The sequence below is a fragment of the Dendrobates tinctorius genome, unplaced genomic scaffold, assembly GCF_039654945.1.
Source record: "Dendrobates tinctorius isolate UK_male_01 unplaced genomic scaffold, ASM3965494v1 ptg000098l, whole genome shotgun sequence".
NCBI lineage: Eukaryota > Metazoa > Chordata > Amphibia > Anura > Dendrobatidae > Dendrobates > Dendrobates tinctorius.
In genome coordinates, this window is record NW_027361766.1 from 17,653,752 (window position 1) to 17,675,546 (window position 21,795).

Consider the following 21,795-nt stretch of genomic DNA (forward strand, 5'->3'; position numbering starts at 1 on the left):
AACGTGCTTCCACACAAAGGCCCAGGCAGGGGACACTTAGTGAGGAGGATGACGAGGAGTCAATGGAGGACGAGGAACACATCTCTCCAGAGGAGGGAGGTACACAAGGCTCTAGTAGTCAGTGTGTACAGCGAGTGTGGGGTGATGCTGAGCAGGCTGAGATGCTGCCTCAAGCTGGGGACAGCATTTCCGGTCCAGTTGGCAGTCCGCAGCACATGGTTGATTTCATGCTGCAGTGCTTGATAAATGACCGCCGCATTGCCAACATTCTCCACACGGCTGATTATTGGGTGTACACCCTCTTAGATCCTCGCTACCGGGACAACTTACAAAGCCTCATACCACAGTTGAACCGGGAGCGTAAAATGCGGGAGTACCAAGAAACACTTGTGCAGGCCATCATGTTCTCCATTCCCCCCGCAAGTGTTGCTGGTAGTGCTTTTCAAAGCAGCCATGTGGGTAGAGGCAGTGGAGGAAGCTCTGCACAAAGAGGTAGCAGTCCAGTCAGCAGGAGGCAACGTTTCCGTCAGATGGTGACAGACTACTTGTCTTGCCCTGTTAGTGTACTCCCAGACGGCTCTTCCCCATTCAAGTTTTGGGTCTCTAAGCTGGATACATGGCCAGAGCTTAGCCAGTATGCATTGGAGGTGCTGGCTTGCCCTGCTGCCAATGTATTATCAGAACGTGTCTTTAGTGCTGCAGGTGGTGTGGTAACAGACCGTTGCACGCGACTATCCGCCGATAATGTTGACCGGCATACTTTTGTGAAAATGAACAAGGCCTGGATCTCACCTGAATTTGCCAGTCCTCTTCCAGAATAAATAATTGCCTGGCAACAGGATCCAGGTCTCCTGTTGTGTTCATGTTTCTATGACCTGAACTTTATTTCCTGGGCTACAGCAACGCCCGTTGTTGCTCAGAAGTGCTGTCCACACAGACAAAACACTCGCTCATGTGTAAGTGGGGTTTGGTAACGTCAGCTGATCCCCTGCTGTGTGTATGGCAAAGTGTCCTGCTCCCTCCAAACTCAAAGTACCTCAGATTTACACCTGGCTCCAAGTAGGCCTCGGCCTACTACCTGAGTTTCCCTGGGCTCCGACACCGCCAGTTGGTGCTCAGAATTGCTGTCCACACAGAAAAAACACTTGTGTTCATGTGTAAGTGGGGTTCGGTAACGTCAGCTGATCCCCTGCTGTGTGTACGGCAAACTCTCCTGCTGCCTACAACTTCTGACTACCTCTGATTTAATATGTTCTCTGATTTGCCCTCAGTCTCCACTCTGTTTTGAGTATTTCCTCCGGCCTACAACACCGCCTGTTTCTGCTCTCAAGTACCGTCTGCACAATCAACACTTGTTCCTGTGTTACCTGGGTCCTGTAACAGCTGCTCATCTCCAGAAGTGAGTCCAGCAATGTCTCCTGCTTTGTCTACATTCCCACTACTTGTAGTGGAAAAGTGGACAGAGCAGGAGACATTGCCTGACTCACCTCTAGGGAGAAGCTGCTGTTACAGAACCCCAGTAACACAGGAACAAGTGTGGGTTGTGCAGACGGCATTTCAGAGCAGCAACTGGCGTGGTTGGAAGCCAGAGGAAATACTCGAAACAGAGTGAAGCCAGAGGCCTAATTGGAGTATGTTGACAGTTAGTAGTAGTCTAGAAACAATCTAAAACTGCCACCAAGTAGGCCTCAGCCTACTACCTGATTTCCCCTGACCTCCAACACAGCCAGTTCCTGCTCACAGTTGCCGTCCACGCATTCCACACGTGTTCCTGGTGTTCTGTTACGTGAGCTGATCCCCCAATGTGTGTCTGGCACTGTCTCCTGCGCTGTCCACCTTCCCACTACAAGTGGTGGGAATGTGGACAAAGCAGGAGACATTGGCAGTCACACATCAGGGGATCTGCTATTATTACAGAACCCCATTAACACAGGAACACGTGTGGATTGGGCAGACGGCTACTGTACGCATAAACTGGCGGTGTTGGTGGTCACGTGAAATCCTGGAAACAGAGTGGAGACAGATGCCTAATTGGAGCACGTTGACAGTCTGTTGTAGCCTACAAACAATCTAAAACTGCCACCAAGTAGGCCTCGGCCTACACCATGATTGTCCCTGGGCTCCAACAATGCCAGTTGGTGCTCGGAAGTGCTGGCCACACAGAAAAAAACACTTGTTCATGTGAAAGTGGGGTTCGGTAACGTCAGCTGATCCCCTGCTGTGTGGAGGGCAAAGTGTCCTGCTCCCTCCAAAGTCAAAATACCTCCGATTTACACCTGGCTCCTAGTAGGCCTCAGCCTACACCATGATTGTCCCTGGGCTCCAACAACACCAGTTGGTGCTCGGCAGTGTCTTTGGCACGGGTACTCCCTGTTGCCCAGCCTGGTTCCAGCATGCCAGCTGTTTCCAGGTAGTGTCAATTTCACTTTGCCACCAATCCGTTGTCCTGTCGTCTTGCGGCCGGGTTAGCCGACTCTACGGTGCCTGCAGTTTAGGTGACTCATATGTGGACTGCGGGATCTGGCACTGAAGGCTGGATCCGTAGTGCCAATGGGACATGGACCCCCTGTAGGACTGTGGGTTTCGGTAACTGCGGCCTGGCTACTTTGCTTTGGATGGGTACCTTCTGCTACCCATCCGGGTGCCAGCACTGTCAGCTGGTTCTCGCCAGAGCCTTTGGCCTAGGTGCCTCCATCTCGGTATCTGAGGTCCAGCAACGTCAGCTGGTCCTTGGTAGTGCTTTTTAGCACAGGTACCTTCTGCTTAGTAAACGTGGTCCAGCACCGTCAGTTGGTCCTCGGTAGTGCCATTGGCTCTTGTTCCTTCTGCTACCCATCCGGGTTCCAGCACTGTCAGCTGGTTCTTGCCAGAGCCTTTGGCCTAGGTGCCTCCATCTCGGTATCCGAGGTCCAGCACCATCAGCTGGTCCTTGGTAGTGCTTTTTAGCACAGGTACCTTCTGCTTAGTAACCGTGGTCCAGCACCGTCAGTTGGTCCTCGGTAGTGCCATTGGCTCTTGTTCCTTCTGCTACCCATCCGGGTTCCAGCACTGTCAGCTGGTTCTCGCCAGAGCCTTTGGCCTAGGCGCCTCCATCTCAGTATCCGAGGTCCAGCACCGTCAGCTGGTCCTTGGTAGTGCTTTTTAGCACAGGTACCTTCTGCTTAGTAACCGTGGTCCAGCACCGTCAGTTGGTCCTCGGTAGTGCCATTGGTTCTTGTTCCTTCTGCTACCCATCCGGGTGCCAGCACTGTCAGCTGGTTCTCGCCAGAGCCTTTGGCCTAGGTGCCTCCATCTCGGTATCCGAAGTCCAGCACCATCAGCTGGTCCTTGGTAGTGCTTTTTAGCACAGGTACCTTCTGCTTAGTAACCGTGGTCCAGCACCGTCAGTTGGTCCTCGGTAGTGCCATTGGCTCTTGATCCTTCTGCTACCCATCCGGGTTCTAGCACTGTCAGCTGGTTCTCTCCAGAGCCTTTGGCCTAGGTGCCTCCATCTCGGTATCCGAGGTCCAGCAACGTCAGCTGGTCCTTGGTAGTGGTTTCTAGCACAGGTACCTCCTGCATAGTAACCGGGGTCCAGCACCGTCAGCTGTTCCTCAGTAGTGCCATTGGCTCTTGTTCCTTCTGCTGCCACTACGGGTTCAAGAACTGTCAGCTGGTTCTCTCCAGTTTCTCAGCCTTCTTGTACCTTCTGCTACATTTCCAAGATCAAGCTTTTTGAAATTGTCTTTGGTAATCCTTATTGATCTCCATGACGACGACCCTGATGACGACGACCCTGAAGACCACACCAAAGAAGACCAGAAATATGACCCTAAATAATATCACCAAGAGGACAAAGAACATGAAGACAACCACCAAGATACAGAACAAAAGTCAGAAGAACAAGAAGCAGAAGAAGCAAAAGCAGAAGAACAGAAAGCAGAAGAACATTAAGCATAAGACTAAAAATCAGCATAGAAGAAATCAAAATTATAAGCAGAAGAAGACTAAGCAGTAAATGGGGGTGAGTCTGTTTCTCCTCGTGGTGCCCCTGGAAAATGCCTGCTGCTGCAGGCCAAACTGAACGCGGACAAATCCTGTTGTAAATCTCTTGTGACAGGCAGAAGAACGTAAGGTGTAATCTTATAACTTTTATAGATAAGTACTACAGGAATGCCTGTCACCATAAGAAAATGAAGAAAAAGAAGAATAGGAAGAAGATGAAGAAATAGCATATGAAAATTAATAATAGCTGAATAAGAAGAATATGAAGAATGGAAAAAAAAAATTAATGGGAAGAAGGTGAAGAAGAAGAAGATGAATAAGGTGAAGAAAAAGTTGATGAAAAAAATGCTACTGCTGCGGATCATGAAGGAGAAAGTGTGGGAGAAGTACAAAAGAAGGTGAAGAGCATGGAAGTTGTGAAACATACATATCTGACAAAATATAAAAAAGTTAACATAGTCAATATCTTTTTAACTCCGAACGTCTTGAAAAAAAAAAAATTGGCATTAATGCTATGCCATGTGATTTGAATAAACCACTATGCCTTTAATGTCTCCTCCACCTCCCACAATACATTCTACATGATTCTTATTTGTTTTCAATTATGTAGAATTTGCCAACAAGGAAATAAAGGGCTTTTTTTAATTCCGATACCGGAAGTCTCATTGACTTGAATGGGACTTCCGGTATCGGAATCGGCGATACCCGATATTTTTTTCGTATCGGGCGATACCATCAGATACGATATTTTTGGGTATCGAACGGTATCGCTCAACACTAACCACTAACAAAACAACACCATGATGACCAAGGAGATCTCCAAACAAGTCAGGGACAAAGTTGTTGAGAAGTACAACTCAGGGTTGGGAAATAAAAAAAATATCCCAATCTCTAATGATCCCTCAGATCACCATCAAATGGAAACAACATTGTACCACAACAAACCTGCCAAGAGAGGACCGCTCACCAAAACAATCAGCCCGGGCAAGGAGGGCACTGATCAAATAGCACAAAGACCAAAGGTAATCCTGAAGGAGCTGCAGAGTTCCCAAGCAGAGACTGGAGTATCTGTACATACGACCACAATAAGCCATACACTCCACAGAGGTGGCCTTTATGGAAGAGTGGGTAGCAATAAAGGTTTATTTCTACACCAAAATTGTAAAGTTTGTTTTGAGTTTGCCAAAAGGCATGTGTGAGACTCTCCAAATGTATGGAGGAAAGTGTTGTGGTCAGATTAAACCAAAGTTGAACTTTTTGGCCACCAATATAAACACGTGTCAGGCGCCAAACCAACACAGCTCATCAGCCCCAAGAACACCATCCCCACAGTGAAACATGGTGGTGGCAGAACATGCTCTGGGGATGTTTTTCGGCAGCAGGTATAGGGAAAATGGTCAGAGTTGAAGGAAAGATGGATGGTACGAAATACAGGGATATACTTGAGCAAAAACAGTTTCAGTTTGTCAGTGATTTGAAACTGGAATGCACCTTCCAAAAAAACAATCACCCAAAGCACACTGCTAAAGTAAGCCTTGAGTGCTTTAAACTGTTCTTCATGTTATTTATCAAGTAAAAAAAAAATCACTTTGAAAATGGTGCTCGCCGCGCCTGTGCAGTAGCAGCTATCTGTATGTATAGAGATCTGATAGCTGCTATTGCGCCATTTTGCTGGAGAAGAAAAAAAAAATTCTCTTTCAAGATGGTGCCGCCCGCAGCTGTGCAGTATCAGCTCTCGGAGATCGCAAGTGGTCGAACAGTGATTACTAGGACACTAAACATGCGATTATGTTGCAGTAGGTGCCACGGCTGCAGAAGGGTTTTTTTTTTTCTTCAGTATGTAAAGGTATTCATTATGCAAACTAGGGGGCAGATCAGTGAGGGATCAGTGACCTGTCAGCAGTCTGCACTATGAATACCTAATCATAGTATCACATGAAGACCCCCCCGCCCACAGGCCACCCCGGGGCACAGGCATATCATTAACTCAAAACTGAAAATAAAGATTAAACCACAATCACAAGACGGATTTCATCAACCACGGTATCACTTTAATCAGTATAACGGCGCCAACCTGACACTGTCTGTAAGCTGCTGTGCACAATCCTGCTGACAGGTTCCCATTAAGAGGAAATGTGTAAATGTTTTGGAGAGGCCTAGTCAAAGCCCAGACCTCAATCCAGATGGGAATCTGTGGTCAGACTTGAAGAATGCTGTTCACCAGAGGAAATAATCTAACTTAAAAGGAGCTGGAGCAGTTTTGCCTTGAGGAATGGGAAAAAATCCCAGTGGCAAGATGTGGAAAGCTAATAGAGACTAAGGCTGGGTTCACATTACGTTTAGGCAGTCCGTTAGATGGACAGCATTACACCGCGGCATAACGCGGTGTAACGCAGTCCGCTAACGTTGCCATTGCCCTCCATTGTTGGGCGCATCGCGACGCATGCCGCGAAGCGGGACGCATTCGCGATGTGCCGTCATTCAGTGACGGAGCCTCGGCTGCAGCGTCTGAGGCTCCGTCACCGCTAGCACAGATAAAGCATCTGCGCTATATCGGTACAGCATTAACCCCTTTCTGACATTAGACGTACTATCCCGTCCATGTGACCTGGGACTTAATTCCTATGGACGGGATAATACGTTATAGTGATCAGTTGTAGACATGTTATTTAGATAAAGTGATGCAAATTCTCAAAAAAAAAAAAATTAAATTTCAGGTTGTGAGGTAGCAAAACACGAAAAATGCCAAGGGGGAGGAGAATACTGTTGCAAGCCACTGTACTGTACATCCCAGCAGCAATCCTATTACAACCATTTAAAGTGTTTCTATAATACAGTCACTATTCTTTTAAAGTCTAAATGTTACCGTAATATATGAGGCTGGCGCACATGCTCTGGTCCCAGTGCCAAGCCACGCATGAACTCATAGCAGAGTCCATTTTGAAAAGTACAATACAGCGCTGGGGCACAGCCATGAGATCGCAACAACTGGAAACTTGTCACCTCATCCTCACGATCCACAAACAGCTCAGTCCTTTTGCCGTAGACACGCACAAGGACTGCATCCTTCATACATGGATCCACAAAGCAGGCAAGCAGCTTGTTCGTGATGCCATCGGTGAACAACTGTGGATACAGGAAAAAAAAAGATTTTTGTGATTAATACAAGTGATAATTCCATCTATGAAAAAAATATTAAAGTACATTGCCGGGGTGTACTTGAACCAGGAGGCATGAGAAACCTAGTTCTGTAGTGATAATATCCTGCTGATAAAACACTGATTTTATTGAAAAAGCAAAACACAGCCCTGTAAGTGACACATCACTGGAGTCAGTGCCTCTGCCCTTACATCATGCTGCTCTCAGATCACATAGCAAAAGTCTGCCAACAGATTCCCTTTACATGCCAAAATCCATATTATTAATGCTTCAAAGCACTTGTAAGAAACTTTCCATTTATCTAAATAGGAAAATGCGTTTCGATATTATATGGTGCATATTTGTACACTTTTTTAATGCATGGGGAAAAAGCAGTCAATTTTGTTTTGCAATACAATGGGAGCTGGAAAAAAGCTCCATACACAACGTCAAAAACCGTAACAGAAAAAAGTGTTGTTTTTTTTTCTTTTAAATTCCACGTACAAGCACTCTAAATCTGACCTTGCACATAAGAAAAAGGTGCCTAATTTTGCTCATTTTAAACAACCAAGGTTTAAAGTTTAGAAAACCATGGGTTTGGATGTGGTTAGTTTGAGAAAGTTTGACCATTGCCAGGCTACCTCTGTCAGTTCACGGACTCCTAGAAAATGCGGTTGTGCTGGAGGGGAAGCTATGCAATGCTATGTGGATGCCATAACATGTTATCTCATATATCCTGAATGCCCCTATATCCCGATAGAAAACCTAAACTTTACTGCACTGACCCAAAGAGGTTAGGTTGGTACTTTAAAATGTTGACATTTTTCCAGAACACTTCTTCCAAAAATGTCTAAAATCAAATAAATCATTTATATTGATCCCAAAATTCAAGAACAGGGGCTCAGAAGACCCTGTGCAAATGGAGGGGCAGTTGATCATGTGCAATACCGATTCCTTCTTTCTCATAAGAGTGCTAAAGACCAGCCAAACGCTGAACTCGGCCATCTTCGGTGGTCACATTAAGAATGAATGGAACAGTAATGTACATGATAGATCAATGCACACTACTCCATTCACAAGGGGCTCTTCCGAGTCCCGGTTCCCAGGGTCAGTGGGGGGTCCCAGCGTTCAAATGCCCAGGAAGTTCTCTCTATTACCTGCCATAAGGGATAACTTTCAGGCCTGAGAATACCCTATCAAGTGATAAACACTCCCTGATCTTTTTAGCCTACTATTGTTCAATCCCTGACAATAGGATTATTAGAATGACGAGTTTTTCACAGCACAAGCTCATTGACATCATCTACACACTCCAGGGATCAAACACATGGTTGCTAGGGACGATAGTGGCTGGAGCGTCCTAATACCCAGGTTTTACCTGCAGGAACACATGGACTGGTGTCGGACATAACATAGCAGCACTGAATCTCAGGACCAACAACTACGAGCTGCACCACTAATGGTCGGCCTCATATGTCCTGATGGGCACACTGCTCATGTAGTGCTAGAGGACACTCACTCCTTGTTGTATTTATTAGTATTGTTATGTGATGTCCTGAAATCATTATCACTGCCAGAAATTGCAGGTGTTTTGTTACTACCAGATACTACCGTTATGTGTGGGGATACTACCATGTGTGCACATAGTAGTACCATCACAGACAGAAGTATCGCCAAGCTTAGTAGTATCAAAGCACAATTACCATATACTGTATATGCATTGATACTACTAGGTTGGTGCACATAGTATGTGTGGTGATTCTAAGTTTGATGATACTACTATGTGTGGTTATACTATGTAGAGACACTACTGTGTGTGGTAATACCATTAGGAGTGCAGATACTACTACGAGAGGTGAAGCTAAATTTAATGATACTGCTATATGTGATGAAACTACTAAGTGTGGTGATACTACTACAATTTGGTTATACTACTTTGTGAGGAGATACTACTATTGTCATTATACATCTATGTGCACTGATACTACTATATACGGTGATACTACCATTGCCATGATACCTCTAAAGGGCCCGCTACACATAGCGATATCGCTAGCAATATCACTGGTTTTGTGACGCAGCAGCGATATCGCTACATGTGATACTTACCTCCGACCGGCTCCCCCGCTGGTTATCGCTGATCGCGCGAGAACGTCCTGGGCCATTTCTCGTCGTCAGCTTCCTGCTGTGGCGACGAGCGACGCGTGGACGCGGGCGGGAGGACGTCTTCATCGCCTCGTCTGACAGGTAAGTAGCGACTCCCGACCCCTGCTATGTCGCTGGTGAGATCTGCCTGTTTGGCAGCTCACTAGAGACCACTCAGCGATGCACCAGCGATCCTGACCGTCATATCATTGTCGGGATCACTGGTGCATCGCTAAGTGTAACGGTACCCTAAGTGTTGTGATACTACAATGTGCGGGGGATACTACAATGTGTCACCCAACTTTACACACAGACTTTTCTTACATCTGCTGCTAGAATTCACTCGGTATGTTTCAACTAACCCCTGCTTTACCTCAATGTTATTTATGAGCTTGTTTACACTGCCTTGATCATATGCATCTGGTTCATTCTTAATTATCCGACCAAGATGAGCACAGACCACTCCACTCTGCTTCACATCTGAATGTGCTTTCTAGCAAATACATTGCAAACTATACAGTTGTGGCCAAAAGTATTGACACCCCTGCAATTCTGTCAGATAATGTTCCCATACTGTACTTAGCTCGGTTCTGTTCCCATACTGTACTTAGCTCGGTTCTGTTTCCATACTGTAGTAAGTTTGGTCCTGTTCCCATACTGTACTTACAGTTGTGGCAAAAAGTATTGACACCCCTGCAATTCTGTCAGATAATACTCAGTTTCTTCCTAAAAATGATTGCAGACACAAATTCTTTGGTATTATTATCTTCAATTAATTTGTCTTAAATGAAAAAACACAAAGAATTGTCCTAAAGCCAAATTGGATATAATTCCACACCAAACATAAAAAAGAGGGTGGACAAAAGTATTGGCACTGTTCGAAAAATCATGTGATGCTTCTCTAATTTGTGTAATTAACAGCACCTGTAACGTACATGCGGCACCTATCAGGTGTTGGCAATAACAAAATCACACTTGCAGCCAGCTGACATGGATTAAAGTTGACTCAACCTCTGTCCTGTGTCCTTGTGTGTACCACATTGAGCATGGAGAAAAGAAAGAAGACCAAAGAACTGACTGAGGACTTGAGAAACCAAATTGTGAGGAAGTCCATCTCCAAAGACCTGAATGTTCCTGTGTCTACCGTGCGCAGTGTCATCAAGAAGTTTAAAGCCCATGGCACTGTGGCTAACCTCCCTAGATATGGACGGAAAAGAAAAATTGACAAGAGATTTCAACGCAAGATTGTGCGGATGTTGGATAAAGAACCTCGACTAACATCCAAACAAGTTCAAGCTGCCCTGCAGTCCGAGGGTACAACAGTGTCAACCCGTACTATCCGTCGGTGTCTGAATGAAAGGGACTGTATGGTAGGAGACCAAGGAAGACCCCACTTCTTACCGCGAGACATAAAAAAGCCAGGCTGGAGTTTGCCAAAACTTACCTGAAAAAGCCTAAAACGTTTTGGAAGAATGTTCTCTGGGCAGATGAGACAAAAGTAGAGCTTTTTGGGCAAAGGCATCAACATAGAGTTTACAGGAGAAAAAAAGAAGCATTTAAAGAAAAGAACACTGTCCCTACAGTCAAACATGGCGGAGGTTCCCTGATGTTTTGGGGTTGCTTTGCTGCCTCTGGCACTGGACTGCTTGATCGTGTGCATGGCATTATGAAGTCTGAAGACTACCAACAAATTTTGCAGCATAATGTTGGGCCCAGTGTGAGAAAGCTGGGTCTCCCTCAGAGGTCATGGGTCTTCCAGCAGGACAATGACCCAAAACACACTTCAAAAAGCACTAGGAAATGGTTTGAGAGAAAGCACTGGAGACTTCTAAGGTGGCCAGCAATGAGTCCAGACCTGAATCCCATAGAAAACCTGTGGAGAGATCTAAAAATGGCAGTTTGGAGAAGGTACCCTTCAAATATCAGGGACCTGGAGCAGTTTGCCAAAGAAGAATGGTCTAAAATTCCAGCAGAGCATTGTAAGAAACTCATTGATTGTTACCGGAAGCGGTTGGTCGCAGTTATTTTGGCTAAAGGTTGTGCAACCAAGTATTAGGCTGAGGGTGGTAATACTTTTGTCTGGCCCATTTTTGGAGTTTTGTGTAAAATGATCAATGTTTTGCTTTTTGCTTCATTCTCTTTTGTGTTTTTTCATTTAAGACAAATTAAATGAAGATAATAATACCAAAGAATTTGTGTTTGCAATCATTTTCAGGAAGAAACTGAGTATTATCTGACAGAATTGCAGGGGTGTCAATACTTTTGGCCACAACTGTATGTCTGCAAGATGTCAGTCTGCAGTGTGTATCAAATAAGTGTGTATCATACAAGTCTGAAGCTTCAGAATTAATCCAGAACTGGAACTAAAGGGAACTGAAGGTAACTGGGTACAGTCACTGTAAACAATGCTTCTGTTAGTTTTCACACTCACTCCTATAATCCTTTACTTTCTGCTAACCCCCATAATCCCTTCACCTAGTAAGGAACGGTTCATCTCTTCTTCAATCCTTCCCATCCATCTCACCTCCTCCTCAGAACTGTTCCTCACCATACAATCCTCTATCTCCAAACACAGACAGCCATCTCATGCCCTCTCCTGCTCCCACCTGCTAACACCTTCTCTGCTCTTCCTCACTGCAGGTGATATCGCTTCAAATTCTTGTCCTCCTCATCACATCCCCACAGTCATTTCTACTTCCCATCCACGCTCTATCACAACTTTCCATAACCTCTCTAACCTTTCACCCATTTGCCCAGCCCCTGCTTCCCCAGTTCCACAAACAGGAGCTCTATGGAACGCTCGCTCTGTAAGGAATCAAACTTTCCTACATCTATGATCTTTTCATTACTAACAAATTTTCCTTCTTCGCCATCACCGAAACCTGGCTCACCCCCTCTGACACAGCCTCTCCTGCTGCACTCTCGTATGGTGGATTCCACCTTTCTCACACCCCCCACCACAGCAGCAAGCATGGCGGAGGAGTTGGTTTTCTCCTGTCAGATAACTCCTCTTTCACTCCAATCCCACTGCCACCTTCTGTTACCCTCCCTTTGTTTGAGGTGCACTCTGTGCGCCTCTACTCCCACTCCAACCTCCAACTGGCTGTCATTTACTACCCTCCAGGCTACTTCACTTCCTTTCTGCTGATATCCCCACTATCATCTTTGGCGACTTCAACATCCCCATTGACACTTCCCTCTCAACTGCCACTAAAATTCTGTCTCTCACTTCCTCCTTCGGCCTCAATCAATGGTCTTCTGCAGCCACTCCCAAAGATGGAAACACACTGGACCTCATATTCACCTGCCTCTGTTCCCTATCCAACCTCTCTAACTCACCTCTTCCTCTTTCTGACCACAACCTACTTACATTCTCTTCCCTCTCCTCTCCAGGTCCACAATTCCCAAACCACAAACTTACACACCCTCGCAGAAATCTTAAACACCTCAATCTACACTCACTATCAGAATCCCTCCTCCCGCTTACATACATAAGTTCCCTACACAATGCGGATGCCGCTCTATATAACACCACAATAGCTGCAGCTCTGGAATCAGTTGCCCCTCTCACACATACCAAATTCGCAAAATCAACAGACAGCCCTGGTACACCAACCTAACCAAAGAACTGAGCCGGGCTTCCAGGGTTGCTAAACGGAGATGGAAAACATCCCATTTCAATGAGCACTTCATCGCATTCAAACAGTCCCTCACTACTTTCAAGGCCACAAACATAGTTCTCATCTCTCATATCCTCCCTGTCTCACAACCCTAAACAGCTATTCAACACCTTCAATTCTCTCCTCCGTCCTCCAACACCTCCTTTCCACTCATTTTTCAAGCAGAAGATTGATAACATCAGAGACTGTTTTGGTCGACAATCCCCAGAGCCCTTTCTCCTAACTGCTCAGCCCTCCTCCTCCAAAACTAACCACCATTACAGAAGATCGACTCTCTACTATACTCTCAAGATCACATCTCACCACTTGTGCACTTGACCCAATCTCATCCCACTTCATCCCAACCCTAACCCATCTCTTCAACCTATCACTAACACCTGGTGTTTTCCCTTAAGCTTTAAACATGTCCTCAATCACACCTATCCTCAAAAAGCCCTCTCTTGACCCATCCTCTGTTTCTAGCCATCGCCCTATATCACTTCTCCCCTATGCCTCAAAACTACTAGAACAACATGTCCATCTTGAACTGTCCTCTCACTTCTCTTCTTGCTCCCTCTTCGACCGTTTACAATCTGGCTTCCGGCCGCACCACTCCACTGACACTGCCTTAACAAAAGTCACCAATGATCTATTAACTGCCAAGGCCAAGCGACACTACTCTGTCCTCCTCCTCCTGGACCTGTCCTCTGCCTTTGACACAGTGGACCATTCCCTATTACCAGGGCTGTGGAGTCAGAGTCGTGGAGTCGGAGCTCATTTTGGTGGAGTCGGAATAAAATGGACCGACTCCGACTCCTAAATTGGGTACAGTAGTTCAATGCAGAATATGCTGAATATTTTTTCATAGGAATTTGGGAAAGTTATGAAATGTCCTATAAATGACTGTTCTATTCCTGATCTAAGGCTACATTCACACACAGCGTTTTTCCTGCGTTTTTTGAGGATACGTTTATCAGTTGCAAAAGCAGATCAGCTTTTTAAAAAACCGCATCACCTGAAAGGTTTTTGAGCTCTTAGCTAATGTTTTCAATAGCAAAAGCAGATTAGAAATCTGCTCTATCTATATATCCATTTATCCATATCTGTCTATCCATATCATATCTGTACCAAAAAGAATGAAAGCCTGATAGCACACAGACTAACACTCCTTTTTTTTAGCACCAGTCAGGTACACCTCATAGCTGCCCAAAAGGACACCCAGGATAGGCATTGCTCGTCTTCAGTAACACATCAACATCAATTGATAGTTGGAATAAATAGACTGCATTCATCACCACATCTTCTTAAGGTGCAGGCTTTATTTTCAAGTGTAGGGGTGTAAAGTATGAGGTTCTGCAGCAGTTGAGGTGTGCAGTATGAAATTCTGCGGAACAGTTTGAGATTCTGCCCCCCCCCCCCCAGGCTTGATCCTGGCTACGCCCATAGTGTGAATGTAGCCTTAGGATCTAGGCTTTATCTTAGCCGAGATAAGTCATTGTGTGCGTGTATGTATATATATATATATATATATATATATATATATATATATATATACATACATACATATACACACACACACACACACAGTACAGACCAAAAGTTTGGACACACCTTCTCAATCAAAGCTTTTTCTTTATTTTCATGACTATGAAAATTGTAGATTCACTCTGAAGGCATCAAAACTATGAAATAACACATGTGGAATTATATAATTAACAAAAAAGTGTGAAACAACTGAAAATACTGTATGTCTTATATTCTGGGTTCTTCAAAGTAGCCACCTTTTGCTTTGATTTCTGCTTTGCACACTCTTGGCATTCTCTTGATGAGCTTCAAGAGGTAGTCACCGGAAATGGTTTTCACTTCACAGGTGTACCCTGTCAGGTTTAATAAGTGGGATTTCTTGCCTTATAAATGAGGTTGGGACCATCAGTTGTGTTGTGCAGAAGTCTGGTGGATACACAGGTGATAATCCTACTGAATAGACTGTTAGAATTTGTATTATGGCAAGAAAAAAGCAGCTGAGTAAAGAAAAACGAGTGGATATCATTACTTTAAGAAATGAAGGTTAGTAAGGCCGAAAAATTGGGAAAACTTTGAAAGTGTCCCCAAGTGCATTGGCAAAAACCATCAAGCGCTACAAAAAAAACTGGCTCACATGAGGACCGCCCCAGGAAAGGAAGACCAAGAGTCACCTCTGCTGCGGAGGATAAGTTCATCCTAGTCACCAGCCTCAGAAATCGCAGGTTAACAGCAGCTCAGGATAGAGACCAGGTCAATGCCACACAGAGTTCTAGCAGCAGATACATCTCTACAACAACTGTTAAGAGGAGACTTTGCAGCAGGCCTTCATGGTAAAATAGCTGCTAGGAAACCACTGCTAAGGACAGGCAACAAGCAGAAGAGACTTGTTTGGGCTAGAGAACACAAGGAATGGACATTAGACCAGTGGAAATCTGTTCTTTGGTCTGATGAGTCCAAATTTGAGATCTTTGGTTCCAACCACCATGTCTTTGTGCGACGCAGAAAAGGTGAACGGATGGACTCTACATGCCTGGTTCCCACTGTGAAGCATGGAGGAGGAGGTGTGATGGTGTGGGGGTGCTGTGCTGGTGACACTGTTGGGGATTTATTCAAAATTGAAGGCATACTGAACCAGCATGGCTACCAGAGCATCTTGCAGCGGCATGCTATTCCATCCGGTTTGTGTTTAGTTGGTCTATCATTTATTTTTCAACAGGACAATGGCCTCAAACACACCTCCAGGCTCTGTAAGGGCTATTTGACCAAGAAGGAGAATGATGGGGTGCTACGCCAGATGACCTGGCCTCCACAGTCACCAGACCTGAACACAATCGAGATGGTTTGGGGTGAGCTGGACCACAGAGTGAAGGCAAAAGGGCCAACAAGTGCTAAGCATCTCTGGGAACTCCTTCAAGACTGTTGGAAGACCATTTCTGGTGACTACCTCTTGAAGCTCATCAAGAGAAGGCCAAGAGTGTGCAAAGCAGTAATCAAAGCAAAAGGTGGCTACTTTGAAGAATCTAGAATATAAGACATATTTTCAGTTGTTTCACACTTTAATTATATAATTCCACATGTGTTAATTCATTGTTTTGATGCCTTCAGAATGAATCTACAATTTTCATAGTCATGAAAATAAAGAAAACTCTTTGAATGAGAAGGTGTGTCCAAACTTTGGTCTGTACCGTATACATGTACATGTATACAGTGTATTACATACTTACAATTTATTACAGTTTTTTGTGTTCTATAGTTGTATTCCAATAAATAGATATTATGTTCTATCTAAATATCTTGATTATTGGATCATAGAAATGATTAAATGTCTGATGTTCACATTGTACTACAATAAATTTTTCACTTAAATATAAGCAATATATGTGGGAGTCGGAGTCGTGGAGTCGGAGTTGGAGTCGGTGTATGGGAAATTGAGGAGTCGGAGTCGCAGGTTTGGCTTACCGACTCCACAGTCCTGCCTATTACTACACAATCTCTCATCTCTTGGCATCACAGATTTGGCCCTATCTTGGATCTCATCATACCTAACAGACCGGACATTCAGCGTCTTCTACTCACACACCACCTCCTCACATTGCCCCCTATCTGTCGCAGTCCCGCAAGGTTCAGTCCTAGGGCCCCTGCTCTTCTCCATTTACACCTTCGGCCTCAAACAGCTCATAGAATCTCATGGCTTTCAGTATCACCTCTATGATGATGACACTCAGATCTACATCTCTGGACCAGATATCATCTCCCTACTACCAGAATCTCACAATGTCTGTCTGCTATCTCATCATTCTTCTCCGCTAGATTTCTAAAACTTAATAGGGACAAACAGAATTCAACATCTTTCCCCCATCTCACTCGACCTCCCCTAACGGAACTATCCATTAAAGAAAATAGCTGCTCACTCTCCCCAGTCCCACAAGCTCGCTGCCTCGGGGTAATCCTTGACACTGATCTCTCTTTCAAACTACATAGCCCTTAACACTTCCTGCCGAGTTCAACTCAAAAACATTTTACGTATCTGTACATTCCTCAACCAAGAATCTGCAAAAACCCTAGTCAATGCCCTCATCATCTCCTGCCTTCACTACTGCAACCTCCTGCTCTGTGGCCTCCCCTCTAACACTCCCGCACCCCTCCAATCTATTCTAAACTCTGCTTCTCAACTAATCCACCTGTCCCCCCGCTATTCCCCGGTTCTCGCCTCTGTCAATCCCTGCACTGGTTCCCTATTACCCAAAGACTCCAGTTCAAAACCCTAACCATGGCATACAAAGCCATCGACAACCTGTGTCCACCATACATCTGTGACCTTGTCTCCCGGTACTTACCTACATGCAACCACCAATCCTCACAAGATCTCCTTCTCTACTCCTCTCTTATCTCCTCTTCCCACAATCGCATACAAGATTTCTCCCGTGCATCACCCCTACTCTGGAACTCTCTACCACAACATATCAGACTCTCGTCTACCATCGAAACCATCAAAAAGAACCTGAAGACCTACCTCTTCCAACAAGCCTACAACCTGCAGTAACCACTGATCGACCAAGCCATCAGCTCTACCCTCGCCAACTGTATCCTCACCCATCCCTTGTAGATTGTGAGCACTCGCGGGCAGGATCCGCTCTCCTCCTGTATCAGTTGTGACTTGTATTGTTTAACCCCTTAACGTCCGCCGATACGCCTTTTAACGGCGGTAGTTAAGAGTACTTATAAGTTACTAACAAAAAAAAAAATTGTTTAAAAAATTGTGCTGATGTAAAGTAGACATGTGGGAAATGTTATGTATTAATTATTTTGTGTGACATATCTCTGTGATATAAGGCATAAAAATTAAAAGTTTGAAAATTGCTAAATCTTCGCCATATTTCCATTTTTTCCATAAATAAACGCAAGTCATATCGAAGAAATTTTACCACTAACATGAAGTAAAATATGCCACGAAAAAGCAAACTCAGAATCAGCGGGATCCGTTAAAGCGTTCCAGAGTTATAACCTCATAAAGTGACAGTGGTCAGAATTGTAAAAAATGGCCCAGTCATTAAGCTGCAAATTGGCTCCATCACTAAGGGGTTTAGATTACTTTACTCATTGTTATTGTGTATACCCCTTTTCACATGTAAAGCGCCATGGAATAAATTGCGCTATAATAATAATAAATAATAATAATGTACGGTGATACTACAATGTGCGATGATACTACTATATGTGGTGATGCTAGTATTGTTGTGATACTACTATGTGCAATGATACTTCTACTGTATTTTAATGATACTGCCATTGTAATGATATTTCCATGTGGGGTGATACTACTATGTGCGATGATATTACAATGTGCAGTGATATTACTATATGTAGTGATGCTACTATTGTCGTGATACTTCTATGTGCAATGATATTTCTATGTGTGCTGATGCTACAGTATGTATAGTGAATCTTCTATGTGTGGAGATACTACTATATGTAATGATTAGTGTTGAGCATTCCGATACCGCAAGTATCGGGTATCGGCCGATATTAGCGGTATCGGAATTCCGATACTTAATTCCGATACTTTTTTCATATCGGATTCCGGGATCGGAATCGGAATAGGAAGTTCCCATCATGCTATGAGCCTGCTTGCTTTGATTAAGCCAATGGGAATCCTCCGAAGTGTGGGCACATCCTGTTAGGCATGTAGGCATGTTAACTATTGGCATGGCTGTGATTGGCTGCCGAAATGATGTCATGATGCACTATAAAAGCCACCGCAGCCGCCATTTCTGGTCACTCTGCTGTGAATTCAGTTAGGGACAGGCTGCTGTAGAAGACTGTGAGGGACAGTTAGAAATAGCGATTCCACCAAACATCTAGTGCTTTACCCAGGCTACATAAACCACCACTGTAGCGTTCTTTGTCCTAGCAGCAGTGTTCACAGCTGTCTGCAAGGGCTGTGTGAGTGCAGCTCACGCTGTGGAGTGGGTCCTGCAGCCACGTCAGGCTGTAGGCCACCCAGTGTGATCACTGCTGCCTCATACATCTTTTATTTTTTGAGCTGCATTTTTTAAATAATTTCAATCTAGTGTGCTTCCATCCGTATCCATATACGTTGGTTGCAAACACTAGTAGTAGACAGCGGAGCCTTTCTGCAGCCTTTCAGTGCTAGTGTCCACTTTGCTGCACTGTTCACGGCTGTCTGAGAGGTCTCTGACTGTGTGTGAGTGCAGCTCACGCTGAGTAGTGTGTCCTGCAGCTACGTCTGGCTGTAGGACGCTCAGCGTGCGTCACTGCCTCACACATATTTTTATTTGAGTGCAGCTCATTTTTTCTTCTATTAGTGTGCATCCATCCGTCTCCATCTACGGTGGTTGCAAACACTATATAGGAGTACACAGCGGAGCCTTTCTGCAGCCTGTCAGTGCCAGTGCCCACTTAGCTGCACTGTTGACGGCTGTCTGAGAGGTCTCTGACTGTGTGTGAGTGCAGCTCACGCTGAGTAGAGTGTCCTGCAGCTACGTCTGGTTGTAGGACGCTCAACGTGCGTCACTGCCTCTCACATATTTGTCTTTGAGTGCAGCTCATTTTTTCTTCTCCTATTAGTGTGCATCCATCCGTATCCATCAACATTGGTTGGTTGCAAACACTATATAGGAGTAGATAGAGGAGCCTTTTTTTCTGGCTTGTGCCCTGCCGGCGCAGCCAGATTAGTATTACCCAATTTTTTGGGAGCCTCATCTTTTGCATTGTAGGTTACCTGCCTGCATTGTAATAGCTCCAAAAAGTTGGTGATACTATCAGTTTCAATTCTTTGTTCTCATACTTTGAGTTTGTTTCAAACAAAGAAACCACATAAAAAGTTCACCAAACACTACATTTTGAACTTGTGTAGGCCACATCAGCTCCTATTAAAGTCTAGTCCACACACACACACTTCATAAAATTAGTGTTTCTTGTACCTGTAACCAGCTGTTCAGGAATAAGCACACTAAGGCCCCCCTTTGTACTTTTTTGCCTATCTTAAGCAGTCTTGCAAGATGAAGAAGGCAGGGAGTAAGGCGCGGGGGCGTGGGCGTGGGCGTGGAGTTTCAGCAGGGAGAGGACGTGGGGATTCTGCAGGGAGAGGACGTGGGGATTCTACAGGTAGAGGACGTGGGGATTCTGGGCCTGCTGCGGGCACCAGTGGATCAGCATCCCCCAGTTTTAGCAGGCAACAGTCCTTTATGCGCAGCTTTGTAGGACCTCAACGTACCCCACTGCTGCGGGAGGAACAAATTGAAGCCGTTGTCGGATGGATGGCAGCTAACGCATCGACTTCAATTACTTCCGCATCCTCTCAGGGTCAGAGCACCGAAGAGCAACCATCTGTCTCTTCACCACCTGCCAAAGTGCCCAGGCAGTCAGAGAGACATGGACAGGAGCCATCACAGTCTCTACTTCTGTTCTCGGAATCTGTTGGCTTGGAAAGAGGGGGCCAGCCAAGCAGCATTCCTGAATGTGAAGAAGAGGGAGTATGCAGTGATGCGCAACTTCTTTGTCCCTCTGAATCTGAAGAGGCGAGTGGGCCAGTGCCTATGGTCGCAGCACACCTCAGTACGCATCAGATGATGACGAGACTCAGTTGCCACTTTCTGGTGCGTACGGTGCTGGCGAGACAACCCCGGAGAAGCAGCTGTTTGAAGAGGGGAGGGAAGATGATGAGGTCCTTGACCCATCATGGCGTGAGCAACAGGAAGGTGGTGGTAGCAGCTCTGAGGAAGAGATTCCCCTACCGGCCAAAACAGGAGGCAGAGGGAGGGGGAAGACTTGGTTGCCTGTACCCTCCACTTCGGCACCCGTTAGGAGCATTCCTCCTTCCAAAGGCAAACCGGGCGCTCACAAGAGTTGCAGTGCATGGTCCTTTTTTGACACAGTTGCAGATGACATTTGCTTTGTCAAATGCAAGCTGTGTCATCAGAGAGTCAAAAGAGGGAGAAATGTCAGCAACCTCAATACCACAAATATGTGGAAACATGTGCGCACCAAGCACGAGTTGGAGTTGCAGAGACACCCTGAAGACGTAGGCCAACGTACAGCACCACCTACCACCTCTTCAGTTCGTGTTGGGCCCTCTTCCTCCAGCTCACACACTGCTGGTTCGGCTTCCTCACAGGATCGCCAAGGAAGAACCTCTGCCACTGTTGTCCGGAGACCCTGTCAGATTCCACCCATAACAGCACGTTCCCATCCATCACAGCCATCGGTAGCACAGGCATGGGATAAAAGGCGCCCTTACTCGGCAAACCATCCCCGAGCACAGTCTCTGAATGCTGGCATTGCCAAACTTCTGGCAGTTGAAATGCTGTCATTCAGGCTGGTGGACACTGACACCTTCCGGGACTTAATGGCATTGGCAGTCCCCCAATACAACGTGCCCAGCCGCTTTTATTTCAGCAGGCGAGCCGTCCCTGCCCTGCAGAAACATGTTGAGGGCAAAATAAAACATGCGCTACTAAACGCCGTTAGTAGCAAGGTCCACCTGACCACCGATGCGTGGACCAGTAACCATGGACAGGGACGATACCTTTCCCTCACTGCCCACTGGGTCAATGTTGTGGACCCGGGTACGGATCTGGAGAGTGGCGCTGTACGTGTTCTTCCAACGCCACGGATTGCAGGACTCCAGTCTGTACACATAGACTCCTCCTCCTACTCAAGTTCCTCAGAAACAGCAGAGCAGGAGCCTGTTACGACCGATATGAGCACAGCCGTGGCCAAACGTCAACAGGCTGTACTCAAATTAATTTCTTTGGGGAATCGAAGCCACACAGCGCAGGAGCTCTGGAATGCTATCAAGCTGGAGAGCGATGTGTGGTTTGGG

At 45.6% G+C, this 21,795-nt stretch overlaps 1 protein-coding gene across 1 annotated transcript in view; it reads right to left on the reverse strand.

Annotated features, from left to right (window-relative positions):
* ETNK2 (ethanolamine kinase 2) overlaps positions 1 to 21,795 on the reverse strand; it is a 108,536-nt gene that overhangs the window by 39,315 nt on the left and 47,426 nt on the right. The window contains exon 2 of the mRNA XM_073587147.1: positions 6,851 to 7,110. Within this exon, the coding sequence (XP_073443248.1) occupies positions 6,851 to 7,110 (260 nt within the window). The remainder of the gene's footprint in view (positions 1 to 6,850; positions 7,111 to 21,795) is intronic.